Genomic DNA, 12,910 nt, shown 5'->3' with positions numbered 1-12,910 from the left:
GTGAAAGGAGAAGAAATGCCAGTCCTTTCTTTTTTCTTGTCTCACCTAAGGTAAGAGAGGGCAGGAACTGTTGCTCATGGAACCCATTTCTGCACAATACTTCATGGTTGGGGGTGGGTGCGAGGGGTGGCTAAAAACTTCCTATGTGGAATTAATTTGCCCTCTCACCTTTTAGCACTGACCCTCACCCAGGAATCGCCTCACCCATGAACCCTCAAAAACCCTATTAAACACCAGAACAGAGATCTGGAACTAAGTGAAACATAGTGATGGAGACCAGAGCTTGAGTCCTCAAGTTGAGGCTGCATCTGCTCGAGAACAATCACAAGTTCCCTCTCTGTCAGAGCACAGGAGAAGCTGACGTACTTTCACACTGCTGAGGTCCATCGGGTGCTTAATGATTTCGTGATAATCGTGCAGTTCCAGGGCCTCGGCGTCCACTGGTTTGTAGAAAGGCCATGCATAGGCTGCATGTTTCTTGGACAGCATTTCCCTCAGGATGTTGTCACAGTGCCTCAGATGCTCTGTCAGTTTCCCCTTCTTCCCCAGGGGATGCTGGAGCTCCACCTCCTCCAGGTCCTTCCTGGGTGGTTTGATGGGGCGCCCGCTCTCCCGCCGCAACGCTAGCTTTGAGGGTTTGGGTTCTGCTGAGGCGGGAGGAGGGGACTCACTGCTACTTGCAGTGATGGCGCATGTGCTGGGAGTCGTAGTGTCTGCTTTCCGCTTTACACCTTTTTTCTATAATAAAGAAACAAAAGGCTTTTGACGTCAATATCACAATCAACAACCTGCCACTCCCCAAAACCATAAACTTCAACTGTATCACAACCTAACTCAGCCTCCCCTTGATCTTCTGTTGTTTTACCCATTTACAGATTTGTTCAGTTTACTATGGACTGTTTTTGTCTCATCCCTTTGAAGTCAGCCTTAACTAAATTTAGAATCTTCAAAGCCGTTTCACAATTTGAACTTGCGCCAGGTAGGCAACATACCATGTGGAACTCTCGATGCCCCTGACAAAGGCTTCTATCTGGTGTACTAATTGTTGAATTCCCTACAACTACCACATTACACTTTCCCGCCGCCGCCTCCTCCTCATGTTCCAAGGTGCCATGATCCACATTCTGGCTGAACTATGAACAGTCTTTATCCTTCTCCTCACATGGAGCAAGAACATTGTGTCTGTTGAATAGGATCAGTTTCTGTGGTTCATTTTCTAGAATGGCAAGGGGATGGGAACCTGAGCAGGGAGGCAGAGGAGGGGGAAACAAGGATAGAAACAAAAGACAGAAAAGAAGCAAAAGTGAAAGGCAGAAAAAACAAAGGCGAAAAACAAATGGGGTCATAGTGCAAAATAAAACTAAGATGACTAACAAGGTTAAAAAGACAAGTCTAAAGGCATTGTATCTTAATGCATGGAGCATTCACAATAAGGTAGATGAATTAACAGTGCAAATAGACATAAACGGTTATGATATAGTTGCAATTATGGAGACATGGCTGCAGGGTGACCAAGGATGGGAACTGAACATCTAGGGGGATTCAATATTTAGGAAGGACAGACAAATAGGGAAAGGAGGTGGGGTGTCATTGTTAGTAAAGGAGGACATCAATTCAATAGTGAGGAAGGATATTAGCTCGGAAAATCATAATGTGGAATCTGTTTGGGTGGGGATAAGAAACACCAAGGGGCAGAAAACATTGGTGGGGGTTGTCTATAGGCCCCCAAACAGTAACAGAGATGTAAGAGAAGGGATTAAGCAGGAAATTAGAGACGCATGCGATAAGGGTACAACTGTAATCATGGGTGACTTTAATCTACATATAGATTGGACAAACCAAACTAGCAATAATACTGTGGAGGAGGATTTCCTGGAGTGTGTATGTGATGGTTTTTTAGACCAATACGTTTAGGACCAACTAGAGAGCAGGCCATCCTAGACTGGGTATTCTGCAATGAGAAAGGATTAATTAACCATCTTGTTGTGCGGGGTCCCTTGGGGAAGAGCGAACATAAAATGATAGAATTGTTCATTAAGATGGAGAGTGAAGAAGTTGAATCCAAAACTAGGGTCCTGAATCTAAATAAAGGGAACTACGAGGGTATGAGGCGCGAGTTGGCAATGATGGATTGGGGAACCTTACTAAAAGGGTTGAGTGGAGATAGTCAGTGGCTAATATTTAAAAAACGTGTGCATGAACTACAACAATTATTCATCCCTGTCTGGCGCAAAAATAAAACATGAAAGGTGGCTCAACCATGGCTTACAAAAGAAATTAGGGATAGTATTAGATCCAAAGAGGAGACATATAAAATTGCCAGAAAAAACAGCAAGCCTGAGGATTGGGAGCAGTTTAAAATTCAGCAAAAGTGGGCAAAAAGATTGATCAAGAAGGGTAAAATGGAATATGAGAGTAAACTTGCAGGGAACATAAAAACTGACTACAAAAGCTTCTATAAATATGTGAAGAGAAAAAGGTTAGCAAAGACAAACGTAGGTCCCTTGCAGTTAGAAACAGGGGAAATTATAATGGGGGATAAAGAAATGGCAGAAGCATTGAACACATATTTTGGCTCTGTCTTCACAAAAGAGGACAAATAATTTCCCATGAATGTTAGAGAACCAAGGGTCTAGTGAGAGGGAGGAATTGAAGAAAATCAGTATTAGTAAAAACATCGTACTAAAGGAATTAATGGGGTTAAAGGTTGAAAAATCCCCAGGGCCTGATAGTCTACACCCCAGAGTACAAAAGGAAGTGGCCCTGGAAATATTGGATGCATTGGTGGTCATCTTCCAAAATTCTATAACCTCTGCAGTTCCTACAGGTTGGACAGTGGCTAATGTAACCCCACTATTGAAAAAAGGGTGAGAAAAAACAGAAAATTACAGACCAGTTAGCCTGACAGCAGTAGTGGGGAAAATGCTAGAGTCTATTATAAAAGGTGTGGTAACAGAACACTTGGAAAGCATTAACGGGATTAGACAAAGTCAGCATGGGTTTATGAAAGGGAAATCATAATTAATCTACTGGAGTTTTTTGAGGATGTAACTAGTAGAATAGATAAGGGAGAACTAGTGAATGTGATGTATTTGGATTTCAAGAAGGCTTTTGATAAGGTCCCACATAAGAGGCTGGTGGGCAAAATTAAAACACAAGGGATTGGTGGTAATATACTGGCATGGAGTGAGAATTGGTTGACAGACCGGAAACAGAGAGTGGGAATAAATGGGTCTTTTTCCGGGTGGCAGGCAGTGACTAGTAGTGTACTGCAGGGATCAGTGCTTGGGCCCCAGCTATTCACTATATATATAAATGATTTGGATGAGGAAACCAAATGCAATATTTCCAAGTTTGCTGATGACACAAAACTAGCGGGGTTGAGAGTTGTGAGGAGCATGCTAGGAGGCTTCAGGGCGAGTTAGGAAAGTTGTGTGTGGGGGCAAATACATGGCAGATGCAGTATAACATGGATAAATGTGAAGTTATACACTTTGGTGTGAAAAACAGAAAGGCAGAGTATTATTTAAGTGGTGATATATTGGGAATTGTAGATGCACAAAGGGATCTGGGTGTCATTGTACACCAGTCAATGAAAGTAAACAGGCAAGTGCAGCAAGCAATTAGGAAGGCAAATGGTATGTTGGCCTTCATTGCAAAAGGATTTGAGTTCAGAAGTAGGGATGTTTTACTGCAGTTATACAAAGCCTTGGTGAGTCCACACCTGGAGTATTATGTGCAGTTTTGGTCTCCCTACCTAAGAAAGGACATACTTGCCATCGAGGGAGTGCAGCGAAAGTTCACTAGGCTGATACCGGGGATGGCAGGACTATTGTATGAGGAGAGATTGGTTCGACTGGGCCTGCATTCACTAGTTTAGAAGAATGAGAGGGGAGCTGATTGAAACGTATAAAATTCTAAAAGGACTAGACAGACTGGGAGCAGGGAGAATGTTTCCCCTGGCTGGGGAGTCTAGAACCAGGGGCCACAGTCTCAGGATATGGGGCAGGTCATTTAGGACTGAGATGAGGAAAAATGTCTTCACTCAGAGGGTGGTCAATCTGTGGAATTCTCTCCCACAGAAGTCTGTGGAGGCTAGGTCACTGAGTATATTCAAGAAAGAAATTGATAAATTTTTGGATATTAGGGGCAACAAGGGGTATGGAGAGAAAGCGGGAATATGGCGTTGAGATAGAGGATCAGCCATGATCATATTGAATGGCAGAGCAGGCTTAAAGGGCCGAATAGACTACTCCTGCTCCTAGTTTCTATGTATCTCACCTGGGTCCCGCTTACTCTGTACAGCCAGCTATAGGCCACAACAAACCCCATTCTAAGCCTGTAACTGTCCTCTCAGCCCAGAGGCAAGCGATTGAAGCTGAGATTTTTCTTGTCTATTTGTCTGGATGCCAGTCACTGCCTCACTAAGGCAGCAATTTCACACACAAAAATCCTGCCTTAAATCCAAGACTATCTGCCTGTGCATAGGGCTAGTGACAGCCAATCGCTGCGCACTGACTAACCAATCAATAAATGGAGCCAGAAGTGGTGCGGGGCTATTACCTTGGTAATCAGCTGCGTCGGTGAAGGAATTACTGGCATCACTGGGCTGGAATACTGAGCAGAGGCCGCCGTAACCTGGGTGAGCATGGCAGGTGGCACTGCAGTGGAGATGATGATAGGAGTTGGAGAAGTTGTGGGAGGAGCTTCTGGGAAGGCTGTTGGCTCACTGGCTGAAGACACTGCTGCCACCTGCTGCATTCCTGCAGAGAGAGATTACCGGTACACTAAATAAGGAGCAGAGTAACCCCCCCACCAGTCAAAACTAAGACAACACTTAAACACAGGATACAGGCACATAAGGCCTTCTGGTACAGGATTAGAGTCACTGGTGGTGCAATCGTCTCCTCGGTATCACCGTCCCTCCCTTCCATCCGGCCTTTGGGCAACTTCTGCCACATATGCTCAGAGGCAGGATCTTGGCGAGGGCAATCGAACACGGGAAACAGAAAACCAGTTTGATCCATTCGCTGGTTAAGAACATAATAAACACACCACAGTGCTACCTGACTGACACACACCCACTGCCCACAAGCTTCGAAAAACCATTCTGCTATGATGGAGAAAGAGAAATGAATAAATATCTGGGATCCAGCTCAAAAAACAACTTCTCTTTCGGGAAAATGGCTTTCTTCCTGTTTCTGCTAAAAGCATCAACTTTTTGCCAGGACACGGGTTCATCAGCGCTGAGCAAACACCACGATCTCTCTTCAGTCCCTTCTTAATACAAGCCAACATTTATGGACTATTCCACCACAGAATATAATCACAGTCCAAGCTCAATCTTGTACAGTTGTTCAGTAGTGATGGGGGTCTGAAACCCATAGCCACCCCGAATTCTAGTGGTTCAGCAGAGATCATGGCTGGAAGCTGTGACCACGTTGGTACCTCTCGCAGGAGGTGGAGGTACTGCTCTAATGTGAGCTGCGTGTTACAACTTAAATCTGAATCATGAACCTGTACAACTCTAGTTACCTGGCTGCTTTCGACCTTTATCCCTTGGCAGTGGGGCCATCAGTTCCACTTCTTCCTGGGGCATCTGCGCAACTTTCTGAAGGAAGATCTTCTCCAGGGTCTGCGCCATCAACACAATGTCATCGCCGGGCTGCGAGAGAGGAGCAGGTTCAAAAGGGCATGCACATAGGGAATGATGACAGGTTCAGGGTGCATGATTGTGACATAAATCACAGGACACGCATCACAAAATCACACATCGACTGCAAGGAAGGAGGCTGTGGGGAATGGAGGTGATTTATGGAATCTTACAGCACGGAAGGAGACCACTCGATGCACCAAGTGTGTATGCCTGTTCAGGTTCTTTGGAAGATCTATCCGATTAGTCCTATTCACCCCTGCTCTTTCCCCATAGCCCTGCAAACTTTTCCACTTCGTGTATTTATCCAATGTCCCTTTTCAAAATTACTGTTGAATCTGCTCCCACTTCCTTTCAAGCAGTTCATTCCAGAACACAACAACTCACTGTGTAAAAAAAAACCCTCATCTTCTCTCCAGTTCTCTTGCTGATTATCTTAAATCCATGCCTTCTGGTTGGTGACCCTTCTGCCACTGGAAACTTATTTATTCCAACAAAATCCCTGATAATTTTAAACACCCCTATTGAGTCTTTCCTTAACCTTCTCTGCTATAAGGACAGAACATCAAACAGAAATGTACAACACAAGCTAGAGTGAACTAAGAAAGGAATGTTCTGTCAGCCCTGACAGGTTCTCTCATGAGGGTCCCTCCTGCTCTCAGCTGGTGATGTACTGGCTTGATATTGGCTTCCATTATTTACCACGTTATTCTAACAGATGCTCAGTAGGCAGTTGCCACGTTTAAAACATTTAACCTGGCCAGTCCCTTTAAGGACACAACTTGGTTATTCCAAGGGGAAGTGACAAAATCATAGAGTCTAATTGGCCTTAAGATGTTAAATGTTTAGTGAGGTTTCGATAGATTGGCAGAAGCTTGTTAATCATTATCTACATTTTTTTTATTCAGTCATGGGTTGTGGATGGGTTGACATTTATGGCCCATACCTAATTGCCCTTGAGAAGGTTTTGATGACCAGCACCTTCTTCACAACCAAGTGGTTTGCCAGGCTATTTCAGAGGGCAGTTAAAAGTCAAGGTCACGTGGTTATGGGTCTGGAGTCAGGTAAGGACAGCAAGATTTCCGTTGTTAATGGACATTGGTGAACTAGATGGGTTTTAATGACAATCCAGTAGTTTCATGGTCACCATTACTGAGATTGGCCTTTTATTCCAGATTTATTTAATTCACAAAAGTTCAAATTCCCCAGCTGCCGTTATGGGAGCTGAACTCATTCCCCAGATCATTAGTCCAAGCCACGAGTAGTTTACTAGGTTACTCGTCATGTAACACAACCCACTATGCTACCATTTCTACTCTTTGGAGAAGGTAGATTAAGAAGGTTGGGTGGGGGCAGGAGTGACTGACAGGGACGGGTGGGGGGCACGTTTGACCAATAAGAAATGTGAACATAAAGAAAGTCTATGTTGTAGATGCATTACCTTGTTGTAGATGTAGCAGTTGGTGAACATGGTGTTGAAATCCTGCATGCACTCATTCGCGCTCCAGTAATAGTTGTTCTCTAACCGTTTCTTTATTGTCCCCATGTCCATGGGCTGCTTGATAATTTTATGATAATCCTGGAAGTAAGATTTTTGAGGAAACCATTTAAAACTCAAAGAAAATCGAGTACATTTCTTGCACATTAATACACTACCATCACTCCCAGGCAGCCTCACAGCTGCCCACCCAGTGTCCTCCTGACCACTGGTCCACCCAGAAACACTAAATTTACTGTTACTCATATAGACAGCTCACCCTTGTACAGCTATTTTAACAAAGACAATCCAAGCTCATTATTGGTTCAGTAATCTCACCTCCTTCTAGAAACTAAGTAATCCAATGAAGAGCAACAAGTGTCTGACCACATGGCAATCAGTTTAAATCCACTGGACACAAAAGCCAAAATCAAGTTGCCATCCCAGGCCCGACCCTGAATAATACATATTCAGATTTAAATACAGATAACATTATCATTAACTACCTCTTCGAGGGGACAGCAGTTTCCAATTCTATTCCTCAGCTCCTGTTGCAATGCCCCACAATCTCACATCCATTGTGTGTAGATGTTTTCTTCTGGATTTGCTTTTAAATGACTGTTAGATTTACCAGATTATGCCCCCTCTAACTAAAGAGAAGAGTGGTCCTCATCTTCCCTGTCAATCCTGCCAGATCATAAAGAGTTGAGGTCTACAGCACAGAAAAAGACCCTTTGGCCCATTGAGTCTGTGCTGGTCAAACAAGTACCTAACTATTCTGATCCCATTTTCCATCATTAGGCCCATAGCCTTGTATCCCATGGCATTGCAAGTGCACATCCAAATACTACTTAAATGTTATTGGGGTTTCTGCCTCTACCACCCTCTGGGTGAAAGAATTCTTCCTCACATCTCCTCTAAGCCTCCAGCCCCTTACCTTAAATCTATGCCCCCTGGTTATTGATCCCTCCACCAAGGGGAAAAGTTCCTTCCTGTCTACCTTATCTATGCCCCTCATAATTTTATACACCTTAATCTTGTCCCACCTCAATTTCCTCTGCTCCAGGGAAAATAACCCCAGTCTATCCAATCTCTCCTTATAACTAAAACTCTCCAGCCCAGGCAACATCCTGGTAAATCTCCTCTGCACACTCTCTAGTGCAATCACACCCTTCCGATAATGCGGATTCCAGAACTGCAAGCAATACTCTGGCTGTGGCCTAACCAGCATTTTATATAGTACCAGCAAAACCTCCCTACTCTTATATTCTATGCCTCGGCTAATAAAGGCAAGTTTCCCAAGCGGCCTTCTTAACCACCTTGTCTACCTGTCCCGCTATCTTAAGGGAACAGTGGACATGTACACTGTTCCCTCTGATCCTCGGTACTTCCCAGGGTCCTAGCATTCATCATGTATTCCCGTGCCTTGTTTGTCCTGCCCAAGTGCATCGCCTCACACTTATCCGGATTAAATTCCATTTGCCACTGATCAGCCCATCTATATCCTCCTGTAATCAAAGGCTATCCTCACTATTTACCACCCCACCAATTTTCGTGTCATCCGTGAACTTGCTGATCAACCCTCCTACATTCAAGTCTAAATTGTTTATATATACCACAAACAGCAAGGGACCCAACACCGATCCCTGTGGAATCCCACTGGACACAGTCATCCAGTCACAAAAACACCCCTCGACCATCACCCTCTGCGTCCTGCCACTCACCCAATTCGGGATCCAATCTGCTTTGGGCTCTTACCTTCATTCTCAGACTCCCATGCGGGACCTTATCAAAAGCCTTGCTGAAGTCCAAGTAGACTACGTCAAATGCATTGCCCTCACCTACACACCTGGTCACCTCTTTGAAAAACTCAATCAAATTGGTCAGAGATGGCCAATCACTCCTTAACCTTATCTTCAGGAATGTATACCAGATTAAAGCAGCCACTAATCCAAACTCAGTACATCCTTCCACAGGCAGGACATCAGAGATAGAAGTAACATTGCAACTCATGTTTGCCAGGTACCTGTGTAACTGCAGCAGCATTGTCTTTCTTTGATATTCTTCACCTTTTGTAATCAAGCCCAAGATCCCATTGTTCTTTGGACCACCTTTCTTTAATCAGTTATCTACATATATCCAACCCCCATTACTGTTTATTACTCTATCACCCATCCAGTATCCCTGTACTTTAGAGCTCACTGGACAGTGATCAGGAGCAGGAACCCTGGCTGATTTCCCCTCCATCTAGCCCACAGGCACCGAAGCCAATTGTCCTCCCATGTACTTAGATCAACAATCAGACCAAAGGCCGAGGCAGAGGGATGGGACCAGGAATCACCTTTGTAACTCAACACTGCACTAGGGTGCTTCATGTACCCAATGAGCATAGCCAATATTTATTTTTGTGTATCCTGATTAAAAAGTACCTGGATGAACACTTGGCACGTCATAACATTCAAGGCTATGGGCCAAGCGCTGGTAAATGGGATTAGGTAGGTAGGTCATGTGTTTCTCACGTGTCGGTGCAGACTCGATGGGCCAAAGGGCCTCTTCTGCACTGAGATTCTGTGAATAATGTGAAGGAAATTGATTGCAGTGCCACTTTAAAGGATGTGAGGCAACCTGCCTCCACAACCCTCCCAAGCAGCGCATTCAAGACCGTCACCACCCTTTGGGTAAAAAAAGTTTTTCCTCACATCTCCCCTAAACCTCCTGCCCCTCACCTTGAACTTAATGATCTAATAGCGCGACTGGAGCCGGACTTACCGGCAGGTTAAGTTTCTTAGCATCAACTGGGACATGGAAAGGCCAGGCAAACTGGTGTTTCCACAGTGTTTTCACCACCCCTTTCAGCATGTACTGGAGCTGGTTAGTCACACGTCCAGGCCTGTTGGGGCTCATAACCTCCGGTGATGAAGCGACAACTGTCCCAATGGAGGTGAGTGGCTGGGCAGTTGTTGACATCTGCGGGCTCCACAACACGTCACACCTCAATGGCAACCTCTGGATTTTCCTCTTTGTTCAAAGCTCTCCAAATGTAACTGAAATCCCATCTCCAACCACCCCGTCCTCCCTCCACCATGCAACCTGTGGAAAGAAAAGGTCGTTTTAGAAGAGAACAAATTGGAAGAGTGAGTGAAACACACTATATCACCTTAAAGAGTATCATGAGAAGGCAGCATTGAACACGTCACCGTGACAACAGGGCCATGCTGGGAACATCCATGCTCCGCCTGGTTAAAGGATGGTATTTGGAAGAGGTGTTGCCTAAAGCACAGCACTAACTAGTAACATTGCAACTCAGTAAATGATTCTGCCCACTATGAGATTTCTTGGCAGGTGATGTGCTGTTTGGGAATATAACATAAGAAATAAGAGATGATCATTTAACCCCTTGAGTTTGCTCCGCCATTTAATAAGATCATGGCTAATCTGATTGTGGCCGTAACTCCACTTTCCTGCCTGTTCCCCATAACCACTCCATTGTAGAACTAGACAGGTCTCAGAACCGCAGTGATTGAAGGCTTCAGGGAACAGTGGATCCTGGCTTCATCATATAACAAACATCACCAAATGAAAACTCAATCTGTGCTGGTAGAAGGTGCTTAAGCAGCATTTCTCTAATGTAGAAACTGAGCTGGGACCAAGGTAATGAAACAGGGAACTCAGCATTCCTGACAGATCTTAGTGAAAGGATGACAATTTCAAAACGTATATGCGCTTTTAAAATCAAATAACCAGAGGTTTGCATACGAACAGGAGCAGAAACCAGGTCCCAGGCGGTTTGCCACTTGAATCACTTCACATTGACTGACTCCCTTCTGATTCGTTGATAGGGTTACGCAATGAGAAGATGTGAAATACCAAGTACCAAAAATAACCCAAAGCACAAGGAGACTCACAGGCATAATCAGAACAGCAGCATTGTACCAATCCAGATAGGTCTCAGAGGTTGTAATTGTCCTCAGTACCTGTCAACTTGGAAATAAAGATCAGTCAGGATTCCCGCTCCTGGTCACTGCCAGTGACACCAGCTGGAAATGCACAGACTGCAGTTTTACGGAACTTATCCAAATCCTTGACCACAAGCCCCAATTAGAACCTCTGGCGAAATTGTGTCAGGTTCTGGGCACTGCACTTTGGGAAGGATGTGAGGGCTTTGGAAAGGGGAGAGATTTGAGGAACTTCAATTGCGTGGCAAAGCTGGGGTTGTTCTCCTCAGACAACAGAGAGCTGAGAGGAAATTTGATAGCTATTCAAAATCCTGAGGGGTCTGGACAGAGTAGGTAAGGAGAAACTGCTCCCATTGGCAGAAAGGTGGAGAACCAGGCACCAATTTAAGTTGAATGGGAAAAAGTAACAACAATATGAGAAAAGCAGCAAGCGCTTACAATCCGGAATGTACTATCCAAGAGTATGCTGGATGAAGCAAAATACTGCGCATACTGGAAATCTGAAACAAAACAGAAAATGCTGGAAAAACTCAGCAAGTCTAACAGCATCTGTGGAAAAAGAAAGTTAACGTTTTGAGTCTGTATGACTCTTCTTCAGAATGGAAGAGGAGGAGTCATAAGGACTTGAAACATTAACTATTTTTTTTCTTTCCACAGATGCTGTTGGACCTGCTGAGTTTTTCCAGAATTTTCGGTTTTGTTTCAGGAGTGTGGTGGAGGCAGATTCAATCATGGCTTTCAAAAGCAGATTGGATAAGCACCTGAAGAGAAAGTGCCAAAGGGAAAATGCAGGGGAGTGGAATGGTCTGAGCTGTTCTTGCAGAGAGCCAGTGCGAGTGGCCTTCCTTCTGTGCTGTAGTCATTCTGATTTTATGAAATATATGATACATTGATCGCCTTAAGTAGACATCAGAAAATTCAAACTAGCAAGTTAGAAAGATCAGGTTTATCCATCAGGTTTGGAGTGATTTTTGATACATTGTCCCTGATTATAGATTACAAATTGCACAGGATCTCAACACAGAAGGACAACATATATAACTTTGCAGCATTTCACAAACTCAGTGCTGCCTTCATAAATCATACAGCCCATAGACATTGAGGCAGTGCACTACATGACCAAACAGCAGCAACTATTAGGTAATCTGAGAAACTCCATGGCAACCAGTCACAGTGAATAAACTTAACTAAGCACATCTTAATGATGAGCATCTGACACAATTTGCTGTACACCACACACATTTTCACATCCCAGCTGATATTTTGATAATGTGTGAAAAGTTTTGGAAAGTTTTACAATGTTAGAGGTGCTATATAAATGCAAGTTGCTGTTGTTTACTGTAGAGTCCTTCACCCAAAACACACTGCAACTCAATGTGAATTCTGCCTGCACCCCTGCCCCCCTACAGCCCAAATATCCCACACAACCCCCCTGAATCCATCAAGTACCCCACAACCCACCTGAAGATATCCTCACTGTGAAACATGTCATGTGGCATTTTGCAAATTAGCTCATTTAATTTTTGTTACTTTTCAAGCTGGGATATGAGTGCACTGCAGAGAGCCCACAGGGTACAACTGATAATAATCACCAGCAGTTTGCATAGAAAATTGAATGGAATAATAGAATGGGATCTCAGAGCATCAGGTTTTAAAAATCCAAATATTTCACATAATAGGCCTGGAATGTGATTTATTCACTCATCGTAAATCAACGGCCTCGATTCTAGCTTTGGAGGGGAGTCAATTCAAGAAAACTAAATCTGTAAGCGAGGTGTTCTCAACTTGAGCACAGGATACAAGTCAAATCCCACAGCTCCTCAT

General features: G+C 44.2%; 1 protein-coding gene across 1 annotated transcript in view; it reads right to left on the bottom strand.

The window, feature by feature from the left end:
- Positions 1-11,094, bottom strand: part of LOC144685591 (bromodomain-containing protein 3-like) — a 48,250-nt gene extending 37,156 nt beyond the window's left edge. Inside the window, exons 1-6 of the mRNA XM_078550261.1 lie at positions 11,036-11,094; positions 9,900-10,220; positions 7,095-7,232; positions 5,536-5,665; positions 4,564-4,763; positions 367-738 (exon numbers count right to left, since the gene is read on the bottom strand). Coding sequence (XP_078406387.1) covers positions 367-738; positions 4,564-4,763; positions 5,536-5,665; positions 7,095-7,232; positions 9,900-10,097 — 1,038 coding nt within the window. The 5' untranslated portion in view covers positions 10,098-10,220; positions 11,036-11,094. The remainder of the gene's footprint in view (positions 1-366; positions 739-4,563; positions 4,764-5,535; positions 5,666-7,094; positions 7,233-9,899; positions 10,221-11,035) is intronic.
- Positions 11,095-12,910: the final 1,816 nt, after the last annotated feature.

This window comes from Cetorhinus maximus, chromosome 10 (genome assembly GCF_964194155.1).
Source record: "Cetorhinus maximus chromosome 10, sCetMax3.hap1.1, whole genome shotgun sequence".
NCBI lineage: Eukaryota > Metazoa > Chordata > Chondrichthyes > Lamniformes > Cetorhinidae > Cetorhinus > Cetorhinus maximus.
Note: the sequence above shows the minus strand (reverse complement) of the source record. Positions and strands in the feature narration are given on the sequence as shown.